Here is a 23,956-nt window from a genome sequence, read left to right on the forward strand (position 1 = left end):
GAGCTTGTAAAACCAGAGAGTGGGCGGGATGTCTCTCTCTAAATCAGATCAATCAGGCCTCTTCCTGTGTGAGAGCACAGTGGGTGACCTGCCTTCAGCCGAGCATGTGATCTGCAACTCCTGCACCTCTGACACAGAGGGAAAAAGCTTCTAGGGAGAGAGAGAGGATTGAGGAGTGAGACCTCCTCTTCTTCAGCTGCTTCTAGTCTCATCCATCCTGTTGACCAGCACCCGAAGCCCCCTGCTACTGCATGTAAACCATTCGGGAGGAAACAATTTCTACTGGAAGCGATGTGCTGACACCGGAACTCGGAATGTGAGATCAGAACAGCCGGCAGCAGGTGGCTCTGTCTTTGGGAAACTCACCTGTAAAACGTACACATGCCCGTCCCCCACAACAGAACCCCCTGCTGCCAGAGGTTTCTGGAGGTGGTTGACCCTCAGACATCTGCTGCTCCACGCTGTCAGGACTCCCTCACCTTATGGCCTGTGACCATCTGCACATCCGATGATTAACCTGTGCACCCTGACTTCACGACCACCCCTCAATATTGCAGGTGCAGCTGGACCTTGTGTGTCCGAGATACACAACCTCGTGTTTTCATGGCGTGTAATCAAACTTTGACACCACGCCACGGTGACACCGTGTGACGAAACATTGAAATTCGAGATAGTTTAAATCTCCATCTTCCAACATCGAAGACATCAGAGGAATCTAGGATCCCCCCCCCCCACACACACACACACACACACTGTGACATCAGACAGATGCGACAACTTCGTGTTTTGATGGCGTGTAATCAATCGACACCTAGTTTGAATCTCCATGTTGTTGAGATGACGTCAATTAAAGTTGATATGATCGAACGTGATCGAACGGGTAACGTCAAAGATTGGCGACTTCCTGTTGCGTTTTCCGTTACGTTCCGCCATAACTGAACTGTTGTTGTACTGTTCCTTGAAAAAAAAAAGATTAAAACAACTACAATATATATAATATAATTATATATATAATTATAGTAATTGATAATTCATAGAGATTGATTGCTCCTTCAGTTCCCTCTTTTGTCCACAAGGTGGGAGTATTGTACTGCTCAGCTTGAGCTGACGTTGTGATCTGACCAGAATATTATTATCATGATGATGATGATGATTATTATTATAACCATAATTATTTATATATTATATCACTCTATCACTCTATCTATCTATCTATCTATCTATCTATCTATCTATCTATCTATCTATCTATCTATCTATCTATCTTTCTATCTATTTATCTATCTATCTATCTATCTATCTATCTATCTAGATGCACTTCACATCTCTCTATCTCTCTCTCTCTCTCTCTCTCTCTCTCTCTATCTATCTATCTATCTATCTATCTATCTATCTTACTATATTGTTATGATGTTTGGGAGAAAAGATTAATTACATTTTTATTAATTTTACATTAATATATGTATATTTGTCTTCGTTTCCAACATGTCATAACCTTGAAAGTTGGAAGAGGTTTCAATGTATATTTATATATTAAATATTTCAAGCAATTCTGCAGCTATATGATAAACTAGGGCTACGTCGAGTCAAATTTACAACTTGGATGCTATTAAAACAACAGCCCGGTTAAAGAGATGTGTTTTAAACTCATATGTATGATTTCCACACTTCCAGCAGCTCTCAGGTCCTCAGGCGGAGTGTTCCAGTGGATCCGAGTCAAAAGCTGCCTGAACAGTTCACTGACCAGTACCAGAGGAGCTGAGGAGCCGTATTGGTTCTGTGAGCATTTGAAACATGTCTGCATGGTCCATTAAGAGCTTTAAAAACAATTTAAAGAAACTTAAAACCAGCAGGGACCAGTGCAGAGACACTGCAGAGTTCAGGGCTGAGGTGAACCATTTCCCTGGTTCTGGTAACACTTGGGCTGCAGAGTTCTGAATCAGCTGTAGATCATTTCTGACAGTTCGGGGTCGACCTCACATTCGATATTACACAAGTCAAACCTGCTCAAAGTGAAAGAAATACAGTCCGTTGTTCTGTGTCAGGGATAAAGGAGTTCTGTGTCATTTTGGTGATTAACGTGATGCATCTCTTAAATATGTTTTTTTTTCTTGAAACAAATCTATGAAAGCAACTGATGATGAACAGTTTAATCATAAAATAACTGTCTTCATTTCTTGTAAAATGTTTTTTCTCAGCAATTTTTCCCGTCAGCCTCTAAATTCAGATCAATAAACTCAGAATGAGCTGAATCTGCTTCCTTTATGCAGAGGATGTTTTCTGTTTTCTGGATTCTCTTCCCTGTCGTGTTGTTTTGCTTCATCAGTAACGTTTCCTGTACATATTTGTATTTCTGTATGTGTGTAACATTCCTGCTGCTCGTCTCACTTCTTGTTTTCTGCCTGTTCATGATGTGTTGTGTCTCTTATTTCAGAGCTGTTGTTATACATAATGTTTGGATGTGATGGGTCTGTTTGGATAAAGGTCACGATAAAGGTCATGTGTTGTCCTATGTTTATTTCCAAATCTCCCTCCTGCAGAACTTCTAGTCAAAATACATTTTTTATAAACCTGACTTTTGCTCTTTCTTGTGTGTAAATATAAGAACTGTCATCATCTCGGCTTTTCATGAAAGAAGTGGACAAAACCAAAAGGTTTCAGATTTGACCTTGGCGGAGTCACTTGGGGGAAAAGGGCTCACACAGGAAACAGTTTTCTGAATGGCTTGTTTCACAGCTCAGCAGTTTGAGGAGCAGACTCGCTGGTTTCCATGTGGCTCTGAAGTAATGGAAGTCCTGATCGGATCGTACAGGGCGGAGCTGCATCATCAATCCTGCCAGTGATCACCGGCCGGCTCATTACTTTAACAGGGGTCAAGTGTGTGGGACAAAGATGCTGAAGAGGACACACAGAATCCACTGTAAAGTGTATTCTGGCCTTTTTCATCACACCTCATAAAACTGGATTTTACTGCTGGAAAGACAGAAATTTAAACTCATGGAATCAGATGGTTTTCACCCCAGTTCACCCCAGTAGGAGAGTTACTGATATATATATAAAATAAAATAAAAGAGGTGTAACAATATGTTTATGTACTAACGTCAGGACAAGAAGAATAAAAAATAAATGTCTTAAATGTTTAAGAAGAACTCAACACAAAGTGAACATGAATTGTGTCATATCAAACTGCAGCAGAGAGTTAACACACACACTCACACGCTCACACGCACACACACACACTTGAAACTTCTGTGAATGTTATATTATTATTATTATTAAGGTACACGTGTATCTCTTCCAGCAGTGTCTCATCCTCATGTATGTGAACTCTGTTATATTATAATTAAATGTGAATAGTGATAATAACTCAAATCAGAACTGTAGCATCATTCCAATTTAAAGAGACGCTATGTACCTTTACGGAGCAGCAGCGCCCTCTGCTGCCACACACGGGGATAGATTGTGTTTGTGTGTCTGAGCGATGACGTGATTTTCATTTGGAGAAAAAACAAAGTCTCTCAATGTGTTGAGCTCTGACTGAGTTCAACTGAAACTGAACTGTGGATGAGATCAAATCAAGCTGCTGCTGTAATAACTTAACCATCAAATCCCCCCCCCTCCCCCGACGGAATGACAACACCCACGCTGGAATAAATGCATAGTTTATTACGTCATATCGATAAGTTCTCAAGGCTACATCGTAAATAAAACAGTCTAGCAGATTCAGGGACTGTGGAGTATAGGATGAACAGGAAGTGAGGTCTACAAACTGCGTCATCATAGGACGAGGTACAAACGGGACATTGCATTGAGTATTCCCCGCCCCCCCCCCCCCCCCCCCCCCCCCCGTGCTCATTCTGTGACACGATGCAAGACACAACGTTGCTCTAAAAAGTTAAAGTTGCTGCAACTACTGAGAGTATATTGAGTGATCGCCTTGCATTTCATACAGCTACGAGCTACTGGAGATCACAGTGAGTGTATGCTACAGTACAGCACCGCCTTAAGTTCCTCTAGATACCTGAATAAAAAACAGCTCAGATCAGAGTCAGGTGCTGCTCTGGTGGCGTGTGAGTGCAGAGCCGTGGGTCCCTCATGTCCTCCAGGGAGTGATGGGTTTCTGGGGCTCCAGCCGAGGATCCAGCATTTGGGGCCAGTGCTTCTGGTGAACTTGAGGGTTTGTTCTCATGTATTTTGAGGTTCAGGAGTTCTTGAGAGGTGGTGGTGTGGTTTCTTCAGTAAAGTACTTGAGAGGTTCTTTGTGTTGGACGTTCCACAGAGAGTTCAAAGCTTCTGGGCGGGATTCAGGAGACACCGGCTGGGTTAGAGCAGCTCTTCAAGTATTAGAACAGAAACAGTGGGAATCCTGGATGGATTATTGAGCAGGCCTGTGGGCACAGAGGCTGATGAGCTGAAAACACATGATTTCCTCCTGATCGATGCATCTGAGTGAGAGACGACCACATCTAATCCACTTTCCTTCATATTGCTGCAGCGCTGCACTGGATGATGAGGTTTATACTTATATTTTCATTATCAATTCAGCAAGTCATTAAGTTTTTTACTGTTAATGGAGCTTAAACTTGTAATCATGTCCAAAACATTAAAGAGAGGGGTCACAATTTCTCAGAGCCCAAAGTGACACATTCAAGTGACTGTTTGAGCAACAATAAGAAACAATTAGATCTTAAACTAAGAGTAAACAACAGAGTTAAAAGCAGCAGAACTTCACATGTGAGAATCTGGAAGCAGAAAACATTTAGTAATTTGGTTTGATGCATTTCTTGAGCAGTTCTCTATGAAAACGAGTTTCTACTTGATGCTCTCTGAGGTTATTAGTGTCAGAGTGGATCTGCTCACAGCTTCTCTCCAGCATCAACGAAATCCTGAAGCAGCTCTTCTGGATCTGGTTCATCATAGTGAGAGTGAAACCTTACTGAGGTGTGTGTGTGTGTGTGTGTGTGTGTCTGTGCCCAGAGGCCTGTTGTCTCCTCATCCATCCAGGAGATACAGGAGCTTTTTATTCCGTGTGACTTTAATTTCATGGCTCAGTGAAAACATCCCAAACACTGAATCAAGAACCAAACCTATTCATGGAGATTATCTAAGACTCCAGCTGATGGACAGGAGGGGAGAACCTGCCCCCCCCCCCCCCTGCATACTGCATGCAGAGCCCCGCTGCCCCCCTGTCCTCTCTCAGGTCCTCAGTCAGCATCTCAAACTCGGGCTGCAGTCACCGTCCCCGCTGCAGCCTCGTGTCAGGTGTGCGCGTGTGCATCACCTACATGATGCGTGGTGCGTGGTGCGTGCGTGCAGTGCGGTCATCCGAGGCACTCGGTGCGGTTCGGGGACTCGGTGCCGGCGGTGCTGTTGTTGTTCTGCTGGTCCGGAGTCCAGAAGAACACGTAGTAAATCACCAGGACGAACGCGGCCACGGACACGCAGAAGAAATACGCGATCGCCATCGCCACCTTCACCCAGATCTTGTTGGCCATGTTGACGTGTTTGGCCCGCAGCTCCCCGGGGTAGCTCGCCCGCCGCTTCATGTCCCCGTTCTGCCGCTCGGCCGCTCTCATCTTGGATCCAGGTCCTCTGGTGTCTGCTCCTGCGGCGGGGATGTGTTCATCTGAGTCCGGACAGCAGAGCAGGCAGCTCCCGCCTCTCCTCTCCTCCGGGCCGGCGGCAGGACGCAGTGTGAGCCGCAGGGCAGCTGCTCGGGTCCCGGGGCCGTGTCCGCGGGACGCTGGAGCTCCTTGACCCGAAGTCCTCTGCGCGCACCGGGCAAAGTGAACTCAGGAGGAGGCTGCTCCTGGAGTCAGCTGCGCGGGACAAGCGGTCAAGGTAGCCGGAGCTGAAGGAGGCGCTTCCGGTTAGGCTTTTCAAAGTTAAACGGGCCACTGTAATTTTGCATTAAATGAATAAAATAAGATCAATCACTAAATTAATGATTTATACTGTCCTCCATTCACATTCATTACGTTTCGCATAATCATACCGAGTAGGTTAATTTGACACAGTGCTAGTGGTGTCATTTCATTTAATTTGGGTTCATGCAATAATTATCTAAAGAACTAATACACGAAACACACAAACAATCAAAGGGCAGTAGAAAAATGTAGTGTTTGTCTAAGAAAAGAGAGCAAGTGTGAGTTTCTTGCCTCAACTTGATATTTTACTGTCTCATCAGCAGAAACACTGATGTTAAAATGATAAAATCTAAAAGCTGCAACCCAAACTTAACAGGATCAGATGCAACATGTCGGGCTCATGTAAATTAGACGGAGACATTGTGAACCACTAAATCATATAATCATCTTTAATACAGTTAAACTTCAAATATGATATAAATGAAGCTTTAATATATAAATTGTTCTGCAGCTTTATAATGTGATGACCACTTTATTTTCTTTATTCTTGTTTCAATGTGAATTATAGTTTTGTGTACTTGAGCATTCGGATTTATGGTCATTTATAATCCCTGTTAACATGTTTACAGGGATTATCTATTTGGCACTGTCTTTAAAGTTGATCTATATCATTATAGGTTATTGTCATAAAGTCACAGTGAGAAAGGCTTGCTGGACTACTACTGTGACGATGATGATGGGGACGCAACTGGCTCTTATTCTGAAGGAGAGTTGACCGTGTTTCCGGCGCTGCTCGTCGTGTCTCTGTGCGCCTTGAAGCTGCTCCGGACGAGGAGGGGCTGAAAGTACGCAACACCCGACGATTGGGTCATAGTTTGAGGGAATCGTCCCGCAGCAGAAGCAGGAGAGAGATGCAGAACAAAGCTCCTGTGATGCCGCTGCAGCCTCAGCCCAGAACCACAGCAGAGGCAGGAGCCCTCAGCTGCAGACTGAACTGTTCACCGACACGTGCACTAACACTCATTATGCGCAGGCACCAGGGGGATGAGAGGAAGACGTGGGGCCTATTCTTCTTCCTGTCCTGCAGCAGCCAAGGTCACAATCCTGCAAAAAATACAAGGTGCACAACAACACAACAGCACAGTATTCAGCTTGTGCACGAGGCAGAACGGGTTCACACCGCATCACTGCCTCTCGAGCTGAACATGCATTTGTGTGTGTGGGTGTGTGTGTGTGTGTGTAAGAATAAAAGCGAACAGAGGTTACAGCTCATAGAAGTGATGTGAGGAGCATCACGAACATTCTTATCCATCATTGAAAAATAACACGTGGGATCAGAAGAGAAAAACATTTATTGGCTAAATGAGAAAAAAACAAAACAATGCTTTACATTTCATAGAGTTCAGAAAGCTGTTCCATCATCTGGGCTCTTTGTCTCTGACGTGTGATGGTGACAGATTTCATCAGTGGCTTAGACGACAATAAAAAGCTACATTTCAGACTCATGCTCGACCTGATAGTTTCACACCAGCTCCAAAAGGCAAAGCTCCTCCTCAGAGCGATGTCACGTATCGAACGCAGGAAGACGTAGAAACGAACATTCAACGAAACATCTACTGGTTGAAATACAATCAGTCATCGAAGCTCAGAAAAAAAACATCCATATGCAAAGAAGAAAAACCATAAAAACAAGATTTCTTTCATAGCTCCCAGGCTACGTTCTGCACAAACACCCAGGTGTGTGGAATGTTCATTTCCATTTAAAAACTGTACATATTGCAGTTTCCTTTCACTTCACATAACGTTTGTCTCCTTCCCGCCGATACAGAACACAGAAACATTAAAGCATCCCGTTTACAGGCCGTGTGCTCAGAGGCCTCACGGCTGCGATGACCCTGATTCAAAGAGCGAGACGTTCGCAGAAAACAAAGAACAGACTGAAAAACTAACTCAAGCCCTTTGTCTGCTGAGGTATGAGGACATTTAAAAAATAAACTGCAGCCAAAGCTGTTTGAAATAAAAATCAACACTAAGTAGGTTGTTGTTTTTTAATCATTAAACTATTTTTTTTAATAAAAAACCTTTTTTTAATTCATTATTGAAGAGGCAGTGTGTCCACTGAAGGGGGGGGGGGGGGGGATGACAGATTTCTCTGTGGAGTCGATGAGTCACAACAATCAGACCCAGAATATAAACAATCTTCACAGAATGAGACAATCACTTAATAGAAATCAGCTCCAAGTTCATTATTGATATTTTGAGGAGCTGAGAACATGTCAAATAATTCAACAAGTAAATTATTTATGTGTTTCCTTTAACACTCTGATCCAGGTTTGACCGACTGGAGATATTCTGCTGAACACACATCTGGACACATCTGGCTCTGATGTTTAACATGAAATCTGACACTTGAAGCATCATGATCAACCTGAAGTGAAGCTCATGTAAACAGACATCTCTCCGATTACAACTTTAAAAATCAAAACGTCAGAAGCTCTGAAATGGAAAATTAATATTTCCATGAACAAAATAATTAAAAGCCACAAACTAAAAAGCCAAGAGCCGATCAGGCTGGAGGCCGATCACTACATTACAAACACTTAGGAGCTAATGGAGCGGAGACCACTGCCTGAGTCAGAGGCTCTAAACGTGAAACACTCCCATGAGTTCAAACAATACTGTGTAAAAATAATTTCAACATAGAAACTGGCAGAGAAAATATTAAAGACAATTTTACGACTCTTTGTAATGTGAAGGTTGATTTTCCTGCAGAACGACACTGATCAACAGTCGGAGCTTTTATGCTCAATCGTTTGTCATAAATTCATATCAAAAGGCAATTTCACCAATTTGAAACATCTAAATCTTTTTGCATATGTCAAAATAGTATAAAAGCCTTGAGAGCGTCCACAGGAAGCTGTCGAGTGTGATGTACGTCCTCAGGTGATGTATCTTGACTCTGTGTCGTTTGGGCGTCAGGACCAAAAGGTAAATAAAGTAGAAGGGAGCTGAGCTAGCGCCTCAGCTACTGCAGGTTACATTAGCTGCTACCAGCATCACACAAAGTCCCTCACCATACTGTTAGTGGATGAGTTGCAATGTGGGTAATGATGTTGCTTCAGTTTTGATACATTTTTAACACCAATCAATTGTGACAAAATCAGTGTCGTGATTTCTCTTCGATGTAACGTGTGGCAGCTACAATGGAATCAATTCATAACGTGCATCATGTGCAGCTCAGAGGGCGACGGGCACAGATTGATCCTCAGCACGTCGGACATGATCGTCTGGTTTCTACTGTGGACTCATCCTCTCAGCTCAGAGAAGCTTGAGACATTTTACTCTTGATTTCTTAAAACTTAAACATGATAAGAGGGAACCAGAGGTGATCAGACCCACTGATCCAAAGAATACTTAAAAACATCTCAGATGAAAAAACGTCTGTTCATGATAGATATGCACAATCCCTGCTCCTCTTCCTCCTGATGATTAAATGAATTTTGATTCACACGTGTGACTGCCGCTCCAGTGATGAGAAGTGCGATGCTCTTCAGTTGTCTCCATGTCCTGTCATCTCTCCTTCCTCCTCAGATGTGAGTGTGGTTGTTCCCAGCAGCTTCAGCCTGTTGGTACAAACACAGGGAGGAGGTGGTGGAGGAGGAGGTGCAGGGTCATACATGTGTTTCTGTGTCATTGTGTCAAATGCCTTCAACCAAAGCACATCATGGTACCGTGACCTGCGCACATGTTTGGAGCGCACAGCGTCGGGGGGGGGGAATATTTTCTGAGACTCCTCCAGCGTTACTGTCGTCCCTCTGCTGCTGAATGAGCAGAGGTGAATCTCCTGAAGAGCCCGATAATCAATACTGAATAATAATAACTGAATCTTCTGATCTTTAGGTCACAAATCAACGCTTTGATTCTACATCCTGAAAGACGTCTTGGAGGAGATTCAATAACTAATAAAATATCAAATCAATATTTGCAATTTGAACAGTTATATATGATTAAGATAAAAGAAGATATCTGGTATGAGAACTTGTTGTAACCAGTTTCTATCCTGCAGGAAAAGTTTGGCATTTAAGGGAGTGAGATGTTTGAGCTGAGCAGAAAAGACCGAGGACAGAGCAGCAAGCCTGACGTCCACCTGAAGGAGAGGTCCACCTGAAGGAGAGGTCCACCTGAAGGAGAGGTCCACCTGAAGGGGACGTCCACCTGAAGGGGTCGTCCACCTGAAGGGGACGTCCACCTGACGTCTCTAAAGCTCAACATCGCATCCATCTTTTCATCCAACTGTCCACATTTTGGTTTGTGTATCTCCTAAGGAGGATTATCAATATCAGCTTCCAGTGATCACACAAACTGATCAATAAAGAATAAGAATGTGTTGTCACCCTAAATTTGAAACTTAAAAATAGATTTGCTGTTTTTATAACCTGTAAACTGCTCAACGGGTCTCTGTATAGTTTGGATAATATTTTATACATTTTAAATGTATTAGTGTTGAACCCTGAGGGGCTTCTAAACATATATACAAGCATTTTAGATGTTATCGCATATAACGTCCATTTAATATTCATTCACCTCTAATTCTAGTTTATTTGTGTATCTCATTTGCCTCAGATATTAAAGTGTTACTGATCTATAACCAGGAAAATAGAGTTATCCAATCAGATGTGTTTAATAGCTGCATCTCTCACTGTGCTTTCACCGGCTTAACGGCCACTGGAGCATCTTCCTGGATTTTATGGGCTGTTAGCAGATTCTCGAGTGAGTCACCTCGTTCCTCACATCGAGTCAGACGCTCGGCTGTGGAGCCTCAGAAACAATCACGTGACTTAATTCAATCAGACTCAGACGGTATCTGTTCTATCTGCTCCGTCATCTGTTCGACAGGCTGCGGCTCATTTCCTCTGAAAAGCTTTTTAAAAACCTATTTGTTCCTCTAATTTCCCTGGTTTCCTGATCCCCGCCCTGGCACCAACACACACACACACACACACACACACACACACACTAACACGGTCACAATTACATCAGCAGACGTGTGTGTGTGTGTGTGTGTGTGTGTGTGTGTGCAGGAACATGCATGAGCTCATCTGACCTCTGCTGGTTATCACAAAGGAGACGTCACAGGACTAAATGGGCAGCGTTGCTTTCTGCACCAAAGGATTCTGTATAATTAGAACGTCGGCCTCATCTGGGTTTTTCCACATTGTAGCAAACATGAAGAAAATTCCACACATACATGAACCATCAGTCTCAGCTGGATCCAACTCCACGAGGCAGCAGCTAATGAGAATTACTATAAAGAAATCATCATCATCATATGACTTCATATTATTTATCCTGTTTCAGCTGTAACTGCTCCTCCAAACAACAAACCACAACAAACCACGAACTTTTAACTGGGACTGAGGATTCAGGTTCTCAGGTTGTGGTTACTACAACCTTTTTAAAATTCCTTTTGACCTTACAGTATCTAGAGTTTGATTATTTCCTTTTTTGGATTCTACTAGAACAGGTTCACATTCTGTAACGCCTCATTTCACCCTTTGTGAATCTGCTCTTTGACCCGCTGCCGCAAAAGCTCAGTCTGCTCTGATTGGTCAGCTGGTTCTCTACTTTGTGATCAAAATCAGAAATACTTTATTGATTCTGAGCAAAATTAGGTAAATGGCCAACCCATCAGAAAAGCCACAGCCCTGAGTCAGCGGCTTCCTGATCAGATGTAAACACAACAACAACGTCGCCAGAGATCCTGCACCGAACAAGCCACAGTGCATGTTACTGGGAGACGTAGACAGAACCACAGCCAGATCCATGTTTTCTGTGGTTGATAATGAATCCCTTTAGTGTGGACTTTGACCTACACAAAACTATAAGACAGGTAGGTACAGAGGAAAACCTTCAAAGTAAAATATGGTTACTAAACTTTGACTGTAGTGGTCTCTACCTCATTAAACATGTTTCTATGTTTAAGGGTTAAGAATCGTTCAGTTTTCTTTTCTTTTTTGTCTCACACTAAGACGAGCCGTATCGAAGACATTGTTTTAAGAAAACGTTTGTTCTTCTCACAAAGTGGTTGTGAGAAGAACCGATAATGAGACGACTTCCTCCAGTCGGTGGTTCATCCACTTAGCTCCCTCTCAACCACAGTGAGCAGAACAAACAGAGCTGATGTGGTGATGCGTCTCAATTAGCCGACTCTAACCAGGGCGGGTGAATTCAATTCCCACTTATGGGGCACTAATGATTCACGGTCCTATGAGGTGCTTTGGTTGTAAGTACTCACTTAGTGTTAATTTCATGTGATGTCCTTTTAGGGTCTTTTATGGTTTGAAACTTAAGGAAGAAGAAGTTTATCAACGGGGGAGATAAGATACATTCAGGTTCAAACATACAAGGCACCATTTAAAGTCAGTGGTTCCCAAACCACGGGTCTGCAGCCCCTGGAGGGTGGCAGGTTGATTTCCAGTAATCAGATCTAATATAAAAGGGGCTGTGAAGTTTGGGAACCTCTGCTTAAAGTCATTAACATGATCAGTGAAGCCCTGCAGAGAAACCAGCTCTGAGAGGAAGATAAAGAACCAGCACACAAGAGGCTCAACAGGAAGCAGACAGAACAGGAGGTTGCAGAAAAAGCAACCACATCACAACCCAATGTCCATTTTTACTGTATATTTAATCATATTTCGTATATGAAATATGAAACAGTTTTGTAATCAAAACTGAGACACAATTTAAAAAAAAGCAGAGGACAGGGAAAGAGAGGTTGTACTGAGGCAGGCAGGACTCCATGCAGCACTTAAGTATTTTCATCACAGCGGTAAATTATGGGAACAAACAGGTTTCACAACAGGAGAGGAGGAGTACGGGCCGTAAACACCACAATTTAAAAAGGAGGAGGAGGAGGAGGGAGACAGCCAAGACGAGTTTCAAACAAAAGAAGGGGCCCTGAACGATTGGAGGAGACTCGTGTCAGATTCAAACTTCAGGCAAAATGCTGTGTTTTCATGAGAGTGTGAATCTCTGGGTTCAACATGCCACCAAGCAGGAACAAGCAGAGCGAATGAGAGCGCCACGACCAGGAAATCAAAGGTGAGGTTATCAAACCAACACATTCACAACCACAGTGAAGAATGAAAGGACCTCAGAAAGGAGCAGGGGATTTCTTACAGTACGTCACTGTCTCAAAGTCACTGATAAGGACCGCACCTGAGGACACCTGCTCCGGGGACGCCTCCACCGGCTCTTCTGTCTGAGCGTCGCTGGTCTCAGCCGGCGCCGAGTCGTCCTCTTTCCCTCCTGCTGGTTCAGAGGAGCTCTCATCGGCCTCCAGGGCAGGAGGAGAGGGGGCGGAGACTGGTTTGTCAGAGAAGAAGAATGATCTCTTTTAATCTCTTCACAATTATTTATCAACCCATAAACACTTCTGTAATTCTCAGAGGTAATTTGGGGTAAATCAATTGATTTTCTTTCAAGCGGGGGGCCTTGCTTTAGAGATGGCAACTCATCCATGGTCCTCAGAGGATGAATTCTTACCTGATGATTCTGCGGTGAGTTTAGAAGATTTAAGAATGACTCTGTAACCTTTCACACTATCAGATAATCTGGGGGGCTGAATCAATTCCTGTAGTCTGAGTCCAGCTTTGGTCTCAGCTTTGTTTTGTTCTTTTGGGTTTTTTATTACCTTGTGACGGAGCAGCAGGTGCATCCTGGTCCGTGGTCACAGCAGCCTCACTGGCTTCAGAGTGGGCTGGGACAGAGATATCAGAGGGGGTGGTGTCGGGTGGTGTAGCAGCGGGGGAGTGTGTGGGGACGGACTCTGGTTCTGACACTATCACAATCTGCTGGGTCTCAAACTCTTCTGGAGGAGAGGAGACGTCTATGAGCAGGGGGAAGAGGAGTGAGGAATGAAGACAAGGAGGTAGGAAAGGAGAGAGGGTTAGGAAGGAAAAGGAAAAAAGATGATAAGTCACAAGTAGAGTCGAGCAAACACGAGACGGAAAATCAAATAGACAGAAAAGGAGAGCGACATTTCAAACAGTTTTTATTTTCTATTGAGACAAATGCAGGAGAGACATGAGACGATGAGCAGAGAGAAAGTTCAACAGACAGTGAGGAGAGGGACAGAACTTCCCTCTACTTAAAAAAAACTACAGTATATTATTTATAGGATTCAGATATTCTCACCTTCCCGTCTTATATAAGATGATTCAGAAACCAAAAGTAGAGAGGCTGAATATTTCGTCCTGAGCAGCTCGTTATGTCCAAGGTCGAAAGTTTCTAATCTTAATTTCGCTGTGAAATGTACTAAAAGTGGTACAGAGCTGATGTGTACATATATGTATAAAAATAAACAACAGCCGTGATTCACAGCTTTAAAGCTACTGAAGAATATTACTTTAATATGGCTCAGGTGCAGGGTTAAGTATCTCACCTGTTTCCTCCTCTTTCCGTGGCTCAGCAGCTTCACTGGACCCGACGTCCTGACTCTCCGTCTCATCCTCCTGCTCCTGGGCCTTCTTCTGGGGGGGGCTGGACTCGGCACTGGGGGGTTTCAAGGGACTCTCTGTTCCCATGCTGCTCCGAGGTGACTGCATCTCCATCTCCTCTCCCCAGTCCGACACAGGCTGGTGGCCTTCCAGCGGGCAGAAGGGGCTGAGGGGTTTGCCGCCCTCTGATGACTCCTGAGCTGTGGTCGGGGGGGGGATGTGCACCTTTGGCCTGGGCCCTCGCTGCTCTTTGGGGCTTCCCACTGACGTCTTTCGAGAACGAGGCGTGGGAGACAAAGGGGAGTTCTCTTTGATGTTGGCTGGTTTTTCTTTCCCAGCATCTTTCTTCTCATTGCCCCTGGAGTCATGTCCTGAGTCGCTCCCTTCATCCTCGTCTTCTCCATCGCTGGCATCTTCCCAGTTGTCATCGTCCTCCTCTCCATCTGCATTATTCTCCTCCACCTGAGAGAAATGGACAGAGGGGATGAGTTTGCAGTCTTAAAACTGCAGTAACTCATAACTTGTCCACTTGCATGACTAAAATAGTGATTTAATATTGATAAATTCACCTGCTCTAAAAGCTATTGTTATGAAATGTTGGTTGATTAATGGTAAGGTGCTGTTCTTGTATTACTGATCCTGATTAAGCTCTTTACCTTCTGCGGGCTGGAAGGTTTCGGTTTCTCTTCCTTCTCCTTTTTAGTCCTCTCTTCTTTCTTGGTCTTCTCTTCTCTCTTGGTCTTCTCTTCTCTCTTGGTCTTGTCCTCCTTTTCCTTCTCCTCTTCTTCTTCCTTCTCTCCGTCCCAGCGGTTGTCATGCATGCTGTCAGAAGCATCCAGATATGTCAGAGGTTTGATTTGCATCAACACCAAACTCACAAATAACAACAAAAAAGCTAAAAAAACTCAAAATGATGCTGGTTACTGAGTAAACAGGTAAGAAGATTAACTTGTAACTTTATCCTTTTCAGATGTTCTTCCATTTTCATCTCTTTGCTTAACAGCATTTGGTGTTTCCTCATTACCACTTTCATTTCTTAATGGTTTGAATCCGTTTGAATGTTGAATGTTTGGACACAGAGTGGAGAACGGACTTTGACGACGTCTGTAAGAAGTCAGATTTACCTGTAGCTCTGTTTCTGTTCTCGGCCCCTCCCTCTGCTACGATCCCCTCGGGGCCCCGGGGTCCTGCCCTGAGACAGGAAGTCACCAAATGTCGGCTCCTTGGGCGGTCGCTTACTGTCATCTGGGGGGGACAGTAATGTGGAGGGTAAAGTTTATTTGTAATAATTGATCTGAAGGCAGAGAGAAGGAAGAGAAGACAGGAGCTGGATGTGGTTTCATCAGTTTTACAGATCAAACATCTGTTCAGAGGGAAAGAGAAGATCTGACGCCTCATTCTGTTTCCTCCACTTTCATTTCTTCATTGTATGTGAAAGGAAGGAAACCTGAAGAGAAGCGCAGGCTTCCATGATACTGTGTGTAAATGAGCTCAACATGCTGCAGGTTGAGGTATCAGTTGTTTAATCAGGAGATTGTGAATGTTTCTTCCACGGTTTCAGTCCCTCTCTCTCTCTTTAATCCCTTGAAAGGCGTAATTTTGAATTTTCAGTCACAATCTAAGTTACAACACGACATATCACTCATCTCTCCTCTGAGAAAAGAGAGAGAATGAAAGGAGAATTTATGTTGAAAGAAATGACTAATACGGGAAGGATTCAACAGAATAAGAAATGAGTGAGAATGGAAGGTGGCTTAAATAAAAAGCTTTAAAAGAAAGAGAGGAAGAGAAACAAAGGAAAGGTGTAGGAATGAAAGAGATGTGGAGCGGAAAGAGGGAAGAGAAACAGAAGACAGAGGAAGTGAAGAGGGAGAAGGTCAGAGACTGAGTTCTTCAGCAGGGGAGTGGATGTGGGGAGGGAGTTGGATAAAAGCTCGACGGAGAGAGAGGAGGGGAGGATGTGATATCAAAAAGAAAGGTCAAGAAGAGAAAGCCATGAGCACAAAAGAAATGAAGGGATCAGTGAGGAGAAGAAAATTGAGAGGATGAAGATGAGGAGATTGAACAGAGCCTCCCGGGGCTTTGAAGAGGATCCTCGAGTCATTCCAGAAATTAGAAATGGTGAAGAAACAAAAGAAACAGAAACACACACGTACGATGTGGAGAGACACACACACGCAGCCAAAGCAAGTGTAGGCTCTAATGCGGGGCAGGTGTAATGTGTCATAACCTGTAATATACACTCCAGTTCTAAAGATACAGAACTGGAATAAACCAGGACTGAACCGCATTTGAATTAATTCTCAGCTTTTGTTTTGAACCTTCGCACAGTTCAGACGAGCCTGGTGCAGACCTGCAGACGTGGTTTGAGTTTCTGGTGGATCAGTGGTCACAGAACCGACAAACATCCCCTACAAGGATTCCAGAGAAGACAACGAACTACTAAGCAGTATTTACAAAATCTGTTCATCATCCTGAGATGAGCATGTGCGGGAAGTCGGACGCTTCTGAAGTGTTTCCAGCCACAAGGATGGATGAGCAATATTTATAGATGTTCTGGCCAAATCCAAAACAGCTGTGCAGCCAACTTCTAAACAAAACCCTGAGACTGGAGTGTGGTCGGTATGAACCCTCCTTTCAATTCCTGTTCAACTGAGCTGCGAACAAACTGGTTTAATGGATTCAATCAAACAAATTACAAGAGGTCCCTGTGGCTTACTGGGCAGCACAGGGTCCAAAGTCAGGAGATTTACTGAAAGCTACTTTTTAGACTTTGTTAGAGCTTTAGAGGTTATTAGCCAGGTTTATTCAACAAAAAAAGAAAACTATAATATTCGTAATAATATCTGGCTGAAAAAAGTAAAAACAAAATCATAAATGATTGTCAAAGCAACACAATGTTGATTTGTAATTGCCACAGTACTGCTGGATAGCTTGGTGTTGAACTTGTGACTCTGGTGTCGTGCTTCAGACCAAACATCACACAAACAACATTATTGCTTGATGGGAAAATAAAACTGTGAAGATGTTTCATCACTTGTAAAACCTCAAACATAAATAACTGTGGTTCTACAGGAGCTGCTGTGACAGGAGGGGGAGTCAGGTCTGCAAGTCAGGGGTGAGTTGGGTTCTGGGTGCAGCTGATGAGCTTCAGACACACATGGAACAAAACCAACGCACACGATGTAAACTCAGTCCCATGCTGTGTCTAACCTGAGGCCCTGCCCCGAGGCTCTGCACGAGAGTTACGCCCCCGGGCTGCAGAGAAAACACACATATAAATTTCAGTGTATCTGACACACACACACATACACAAACATGACAAACAAAATATAGCAAAGACATTTAAACCATGTAAACTTCTTGCCACTACCCCAAAATCTGAAGATTTAAATGTGGATTAGGGTGGAGACACTGAAATGAGGTCAAGGTCACTAAAACTCTTCTATACACTTGAGCAAAATTTAAAACCCTTGTCAACACAATCTTTGTTATATTGCTCCAAACTGATGTGTGGCGTTTAATGACAGCTTCATTGTTCGTACATTTCAAGCCTGAAACAACCAGTAGAAAAGAGGAGCAGCATTAAAAGTCACTTGCGAAGCCACAACTCGTCTTGTTCTGCTGCTCTGTGTCTAAGTTATTCTATCATTCGGATGACTGACTGAAATTCCCACAACACACAAGTAACATGTAATTTAGCTCATGGGACATTAAAGCCTCAAACTCAGATCAGTAACTTCAACCATTACTCGGGTTAGGTTATGAATATTAAAAGAAATGTGCTACGCTCTTGTGATCGACAGCAGCCATTTTAGATATTTGATAGTAAAAAAAAGAAGTACTTTCTGTAAAAAATCGTTATATGAATGATGTTGTACCAATATTCTGGCCGGTTTGTGGTGACATGATATTGGTGAAAGTCAGTGAGCGTCCTGAAGGAACACTGGGGTCCGTCTAAACCTGCTCCTCTAAATTAACACAACGACGGCTTAAGGAGTTAAAATGGACTCAAGGGAAATACCACAATTATTTACATAACAAGGTTAATCAACTGCCATTTACATAACAGCCTCAGTAAGCTGGAGGCAGAAGATGATGTTGTGCCCTGTGATGTGTTAATGTGACGACGTGTCAGAGGGACATTGTGTCAGTCGAGCAGAAAGGTGGGGAGGAGGTTGATCGAGGGTCTGCTGCTAACCTGGCTGGGCCATCTGTGGTGTTACCAAAGCAACAGCACCTAGTTGTGTGTGTGTGTGTGTGTGCGTGTGAGTGTGTGTGTTTGTACTTGCCTCTCCTGCTACCCTGCTCGGATGTGACCCCCTCTGGAGCCACATATTGGTCCTCTTTGAACCTGTGAAAACAGCCGCTGGGTTAGATGGTGCACATAAGTACACACAAACACACACACACACACACACAAACACACACACACACACAAACACACCACCTCAAAACATCAGTGTGTCCTTCTCCTCTCGCCACTGTCGTCACCTTAATCTTTACTGACAAACAACCAAACACCTTCTATCGTCCTCAGGCTGCTTCCTCCCACAGTCCAAAGACATGCAGACTGGAGTGGGGTTAACAGGAGCCTTTAAATCATCCTTAAGTTTTTTTTTTTAATAGGCTGGTGACGTGTCCACCAGTGTACCCTCACCCTATGTGAACTTTATTAGGGAACTGTGGTAGGACAGTTCAGGCTGTGGAACCGTGCCCTAGGGAAACACTATGATAAACAATGTCATAGTAGTTTGCTTGGAGTGGCTAACATCGGTATTGCTTGCTCCAGCAGTTGTTCTTACTTGCAGGTTAACGCACAGCAAGGAGCTGAATAAGGGAACATGTAGTTCCAGTCAAATGGTGAAGTGCCAGTTTATCCTGACAAAGCCTACACATGTTATTTTCATTCCCAGAATGCTGCCAAACTGCACTCGTCCATGAAATCTCATCTGTCCTACTTTACACCATGCTGCTTTCAACCAGGCATTAGCATGGGGAAAAGAGGAGGCTGCTGTTTACCAGGGCTGCAGCCCCACCTAGTGGAGGATGGACGAGGTGCACAAATACACGCACTCACTGGTCTGAGGATCAGCACTTATCACATGACTTCTCAAACCTCTGCTTCCTCACATGTTATCCGTCTTCTGTGCATCCCACTCTCGTTTCCACTGGCCGGTGGCATTTCGATGACGCGCTAGTCTCTCCTCATCGATCTGCTCACGCTCCTTCTTCCAGCGCAGGTACTCCGCTCTCTCCCGGCCGGTCATGGACATGGTCATGTCCTGGGAGCCCTTTTGACCAGGCCTTCGACTCTGTAAACACAGGAGGGTTCACAGAGTGAGACAAATGACGAATGTTACACTAACAAGATAACAATCCTGCTGGCATAAGTATGAAGTCCATGAACTAAGTTCTTAGAACCTGTTTTTAAAGAATGACATGACTCACAGTCCACTCCTTCTCCAGTTCATTTCCCGTCTTTACGTTGTCAAAGTCCAGTCCTCCCCAGTTTCGGACATGTCTCCTGCTGCCCTCCTTGCGGTCTAGGTCAGGCACCGGACCTGAACGCCTCGGGTCATCCAGGAAGTTACGGATCGGCTTGTCCCCATCCATCTGAGAGGAGAAATTCTAAATGTTACTGTCCCATTTGATCAGTTTCCTCAATGTTTATGAAAAGAAATTGTTGTGCTTAAATATTTAAAGCCTACGTGAAGCATAAGTCGTTTTTTTGTAGAACACAATTCCCAATGCTCTACTTATATGGTCAATAGGAAAAGGAAAATATGACTGGTGCTGATTTTTTTCATCAATAAAGCAAAGTCTGTTGTTAATAATCAACAAAGACAGATTCTAAGAAAAACAACGAAAGAGAGGAACATTTCAAGTATTTTAAGGGTTTGCATGATCTAAATAGAAATTTAAAAGTCATCTAATAAATTAAAACATGACATTATCTTTGGAAAACATTGACTCTCATACCCGCTGTCCTCTCTCATACTCGGCTATTTTCTCCATTTCCTCATTCATCATTTCAATGTTCTGTCGTCTCTTCTCCTCCCACTCCTGTCAGAGAATAAAAAACACAGGTCGTGAACACTGGTGTTGAGCCTGAACAGTCCCAGTCAGATTTGGCAGGATTCAACAACTCAGGAAGAAAATATGTTTAATATATTTAAAACTTTACTCTTCATAAAAGCAAGTAATACTGCTCCTCAAATGCAGTTTCAGTAAAGAACAGTAGGTTTGTGTAGTGGTATGTTTACAAATGCAGTACCTTGGATTTCCTGTCCACGCCACCTGGTGTCCCGCCTTCTCCTTCTACTCCTCCACCTTCTCCACCTCCTCCTCCTCCTCCTCCTCCTCCTCTGCCTTCTCCTCGTCTCCCTCCTCCTCCTCTGCCGCCGCCGCCTCCTCCTCCTCCTCCTCCTCCTCTGCCTTCTCTTCCTCTCCCTTCTCCTCCTCTGCCGCCTTCTCCTCCTCCTCCTCTTTCTCTCCTTCCTCCTCTGCGTCCCTGTCCACCCAACTCTCCAGGTTCTCCACCTCTGGGTGTTCTTGGTTCCCATTCTCTCCTCTCTGGGCGGCCTCCTCCTCCTCCTCCTCCTCCTCCTCCTCCTCTCTGTCCGCCCCGACCTACTCGTCCTGAGCCCATCCTCCTGGGGGGGCTGTTGCTGTCATTTTGCCCTCTTGGCCCGTCGCTCTCCTCTGACGTCTTCCGGTCACGAGGGGTTCCAGGTTTCCAGTCATTCACAACTCTCTTTTCCTGCAGGAGACACACACAGTAATTACAGTATGTACAAAACAGTCATAGAACTGTCTTATACTGATTTCATTCAGAATGTGGAGCCGGGGGTCTGAACATGACATTCTAATCTCAAAATAATAAAAAAGAAGAATTTCAATATTATTTATCTCTAATTCCTGTGTTTCTTGTCTATTCTTTCAATCCACTAACACTCAAAACATAACAATTTAAATATTGTGTTAAAGTGTTTATCTGTTGGGAGTTTCATTTATATACCATGTTCCCAATCACTTTTTTAGTGAAATATGATTATTTTTCAAGAAACTTTATTTACTTTTGGAGCTAAACACGACAACACATCATATTTTATCCTACAAATTATATTTGGATGGAGATTAAAGGGTGTGAGCTCTGACAATGTGACGGCCTACTGGGGACAATTACCTTCTGTACTTACAATTTAAAAACACACTGTCTGAAGAACTGGTATAAAAGACTAATCACGGCTGTGGATTATGCCAAAATACAACATGATGAGCTCAGAGGGCAGCTGGGGGGGGTGAAGAGGAGAGAGAGAGTGAGGCAGGAAGAGACCTTGATTTTTCAACAGCTCAGATTTAAGCAGGGATTAGTCTGAAAAGGTTTTACAGAGCAACGAACCAACTGTGACCTGATGACCCTGAATCAATATCTAATCTGACAGAGACACATGTGGAGCAGACGCCACCATGTTGCTCTTCAACACAAAGACTCCAACAGATCACAGAGCTCGTGTTCAAGGACATTTTCTAACTTGGATATGTTAACTAAGATTCACTCTGCAACAGAATCAGCTGTTACATCATTATGCTACTGTAACCGATTCAATCTCTGTTTGTAAATTCAGACCTTCTCTCTTTACGCAACATGAACGCATGGTGGTCAGAGACTCAGGTGTGTGGTTTGTAAACTGATCACAATAATGTGAATCTGTCAGAGTTCATAAACTGCGTTATCTGTCTGCAGGATCATCATAAACAGATGAAGTATCACCTCTACAGCAAACACAGCAAAAGCAAATTATGGAAAGATGAGTCACTATATTCATAAAACATCCACTCCCTGTGTCTTCACTGGAGTTGAAGGGATGAGTCAGGTGAAGGAGCAGTGATTTTAGAGAAGTTTGGGATCTTCATCATATCTCACCCCTGTTGATGTGGAAAGGTCAACTGTGACGGTGAAGTTTTCCTTATCCGTCTTCTTCCTGTCCGTCTCCGGCTCGTGGGGACGGGGTTTCCGGGCTGTTGTGATGGCAATGCCCTCCTGCTCGGCTTTCTTCTTGTCCTCCTCAATTTCCTTTTGAGATCAAGTGAGAGAATGAGCAAGACGAAACTAAAGATGTTTCTCAAATCCAAAAATCAGAATGTTGAGTGTTGCTGATAAGACACTGAATTGTGGATGGGAGGATACAAAGATATATTTTGTGTATCAAATCTAAGATCTCCGTACCTGGTACCTCTTAACCAGAGCTTCATTCTTCTTCCTCAACGCCTCGATTCGTCGGTCCAGCTCTGCATCCTTCTCCTCCTTCGTCTTGAGATCCACTACTGAAGACTGGCAGAGAGAGGAGGAAGAGGAGGAGAGCATTAGAGAATGACGAGGAGGCTCTTTGGTTCTAAATGATACAATCTGGACCAAACCAAGCACTAAGAGACAAATAACATTTAACATGCTGAGACTTGGTAAAGCTTAGTGTTTACACCAACTTTACCAACGAGTTAAGTCTCATCTTTTATGTTTTCCTCTCTTACCATAGTTGCCTCTGACTTGTCTTCAGGTGGCTGACTTAGTGTTCCTCCTGTAATGAACAAGAAGAAGAATAAGATGATGCTGCAAACCAGTCAAATAATAATCTATTGCTTGCTTTAACATGATCACATATAAAGCAAAAATTAACAGTGACCTGCAATATGGATTAATTTGCTCATTTGCATAGTTGCAAAATATAATGAGTTAATTGACAGGCGATTATTTTGAATTCTATTGTTATTGTTGTCATTTAAAAGAAAACACACAACTTGACATCCCTCAGTTGTGGGGTCACAATAGGTGGATTTCATTGGTTACTGTCTGACTTGCTAACACGTCACATTTTCCTCTGATAAGATCCAAATCTATTTTCAAACCATCAATAACACATCATGATCCTCAAACTCTTAATCGTATTAAACAATTATCAGCTGTTCCACTTTCTTCAAGGGTCCTGACTCATTCCTCTTCACTTTCACCAGACCCCAGGTCTCAGGTGTCTGTGTGTGTGCGTGTGGCTTGTGTGCGTGTAACAGACACACAAACATCAAGTCACCGGAGCCACATCAGCTGATAAACACACAACACAAACAACACCAGGACTGATCAGTGTAAACCTCTGATCCTCGGATCTGTGGACTCGTGTTAGCACCGAGCTGCTTTGCGAACCCCCCCGCTCCCTCCCGGGGGAACCGCGGCACCTACACACCGCGGACCAGGAGCACATCCAGGCCGGAGTTAACACGTGTAACCCGGGTTCAGCTGGTGTCTTTGTGCTGCTACCTTTTCTCAGGAGGAGCTGGAACAACAGTAATGTCTGAACTCACGTTGCTCTGCCAATCCCTGCGCCTCAGAGTGTCCTCCTTCTCCCGCTTCCTGTTTGCCGCGGCTAACTTCCTGCCAAATAAAGAGCCCGGCGGTTTTAAAGAGGCAGCGTCGTCTTTCAGCGACTCGGTCAGTTTGTGTGTCTGTTATTCACTAGTACAGACAGAAACGGGTTTTAATTAATGTTTCACGCACCTGTTGAACAACGACCACGAAAACCCCTGTTGATTTAA

At 43.8% G+C, this 23,956-nt stretch overlaps 1 protein-coding gene across 6 annotated transcripts; it reads right to left on the minus strand.

Annotated features, from left to right (window-relative positions):
- Positions 1–7,201: 7,201 nt before the first annotated feature.
- On the minus strand, positions 7,202–23,956 carry ccdc9 (coiled-coil domain containing 9). Of its 6 annotated transcripts, XM_053422288.1 has the most exons (17): positions 23,919–23,956; positions 23,726–23,795; positions 22,901–22,947; positions 22,599–22,703; positions 22,296–22,445; positions 20,643–21,128; positions 20,348–20,431; positions 19,817–19,981; positions 19,499–19,680; positions 18,658–18,719; positions 17,579–17,623; positions 15,490–15,610; positions 15,022–15,187; positions 14,311–14,827; positions 13,561–13,755; positions 13,086–13,232; positions 7,202–9,490 (listed from the first exon to the last, which is right to left on the minus strand). In XM_053422288.1, the coding sequence occupies exons 3-17, from the start codon at positions 22,901–22,903 to the stop codon at positions 9,486–9,488; spliced, it is 2,433 nt and encodes an 810-aa protein (XP_053278263.1). In that variant the 5' UTR covers positions 22,904–22,947; positions 23,726–23,795; positions 23,919–23,956; the 3' UTR covers positions 7,202–9,485. The 6 variants fall into 6 exon arrangements, with proteins under 6 accessions (XP_053278263.1, XP_053278266.1, XP_053278264.1 ...); XM_053422291.1 differs by lacking the exon at positions 23,919–23,956 and having other exon boundaries at positions 13,561–13,737; positions 23,726–23,814; XM_053422289.1 differs by lacking the exon at positions 23,919–23,956 and having other exon boundaries at positions 23,682–23,793.

This window comes from Pleuronectes platessa, chromosome 5 (genome assembly GCF_947347685.1).
Source record: "Pleuronectes platessa chromosome 5, fPlePla1.1, whole genome shotgun sequence".
Lineage (NCBI taxonomy): Eukaryota > Metazoa > Chordata > Actinopteri > Pleuronectiformes > Pleuronectidae > Pleuronectes > Pleuronectes platessa.

Bases quoted from the DNA above. Each gene is read 5' to 3' on its own strand.
- ccdc9 (XM_053422288.1), bottom strand. The intron at 17,624-18,657 runs GCAAGTACAAAC...TTTTCTCTGCAG, and splicing joins CGAGCAGGGTAGCAGGAGAG to CCCGGGGGCGTAACTCTCGT. The intron at 15,611-17,578 runs GTTAGACACAGC...TGTCCCCCCCAG, and splicing joins GCCTCGGGGCAGGGCCTCAG to ATGACAGTAAGCGACCGCCC.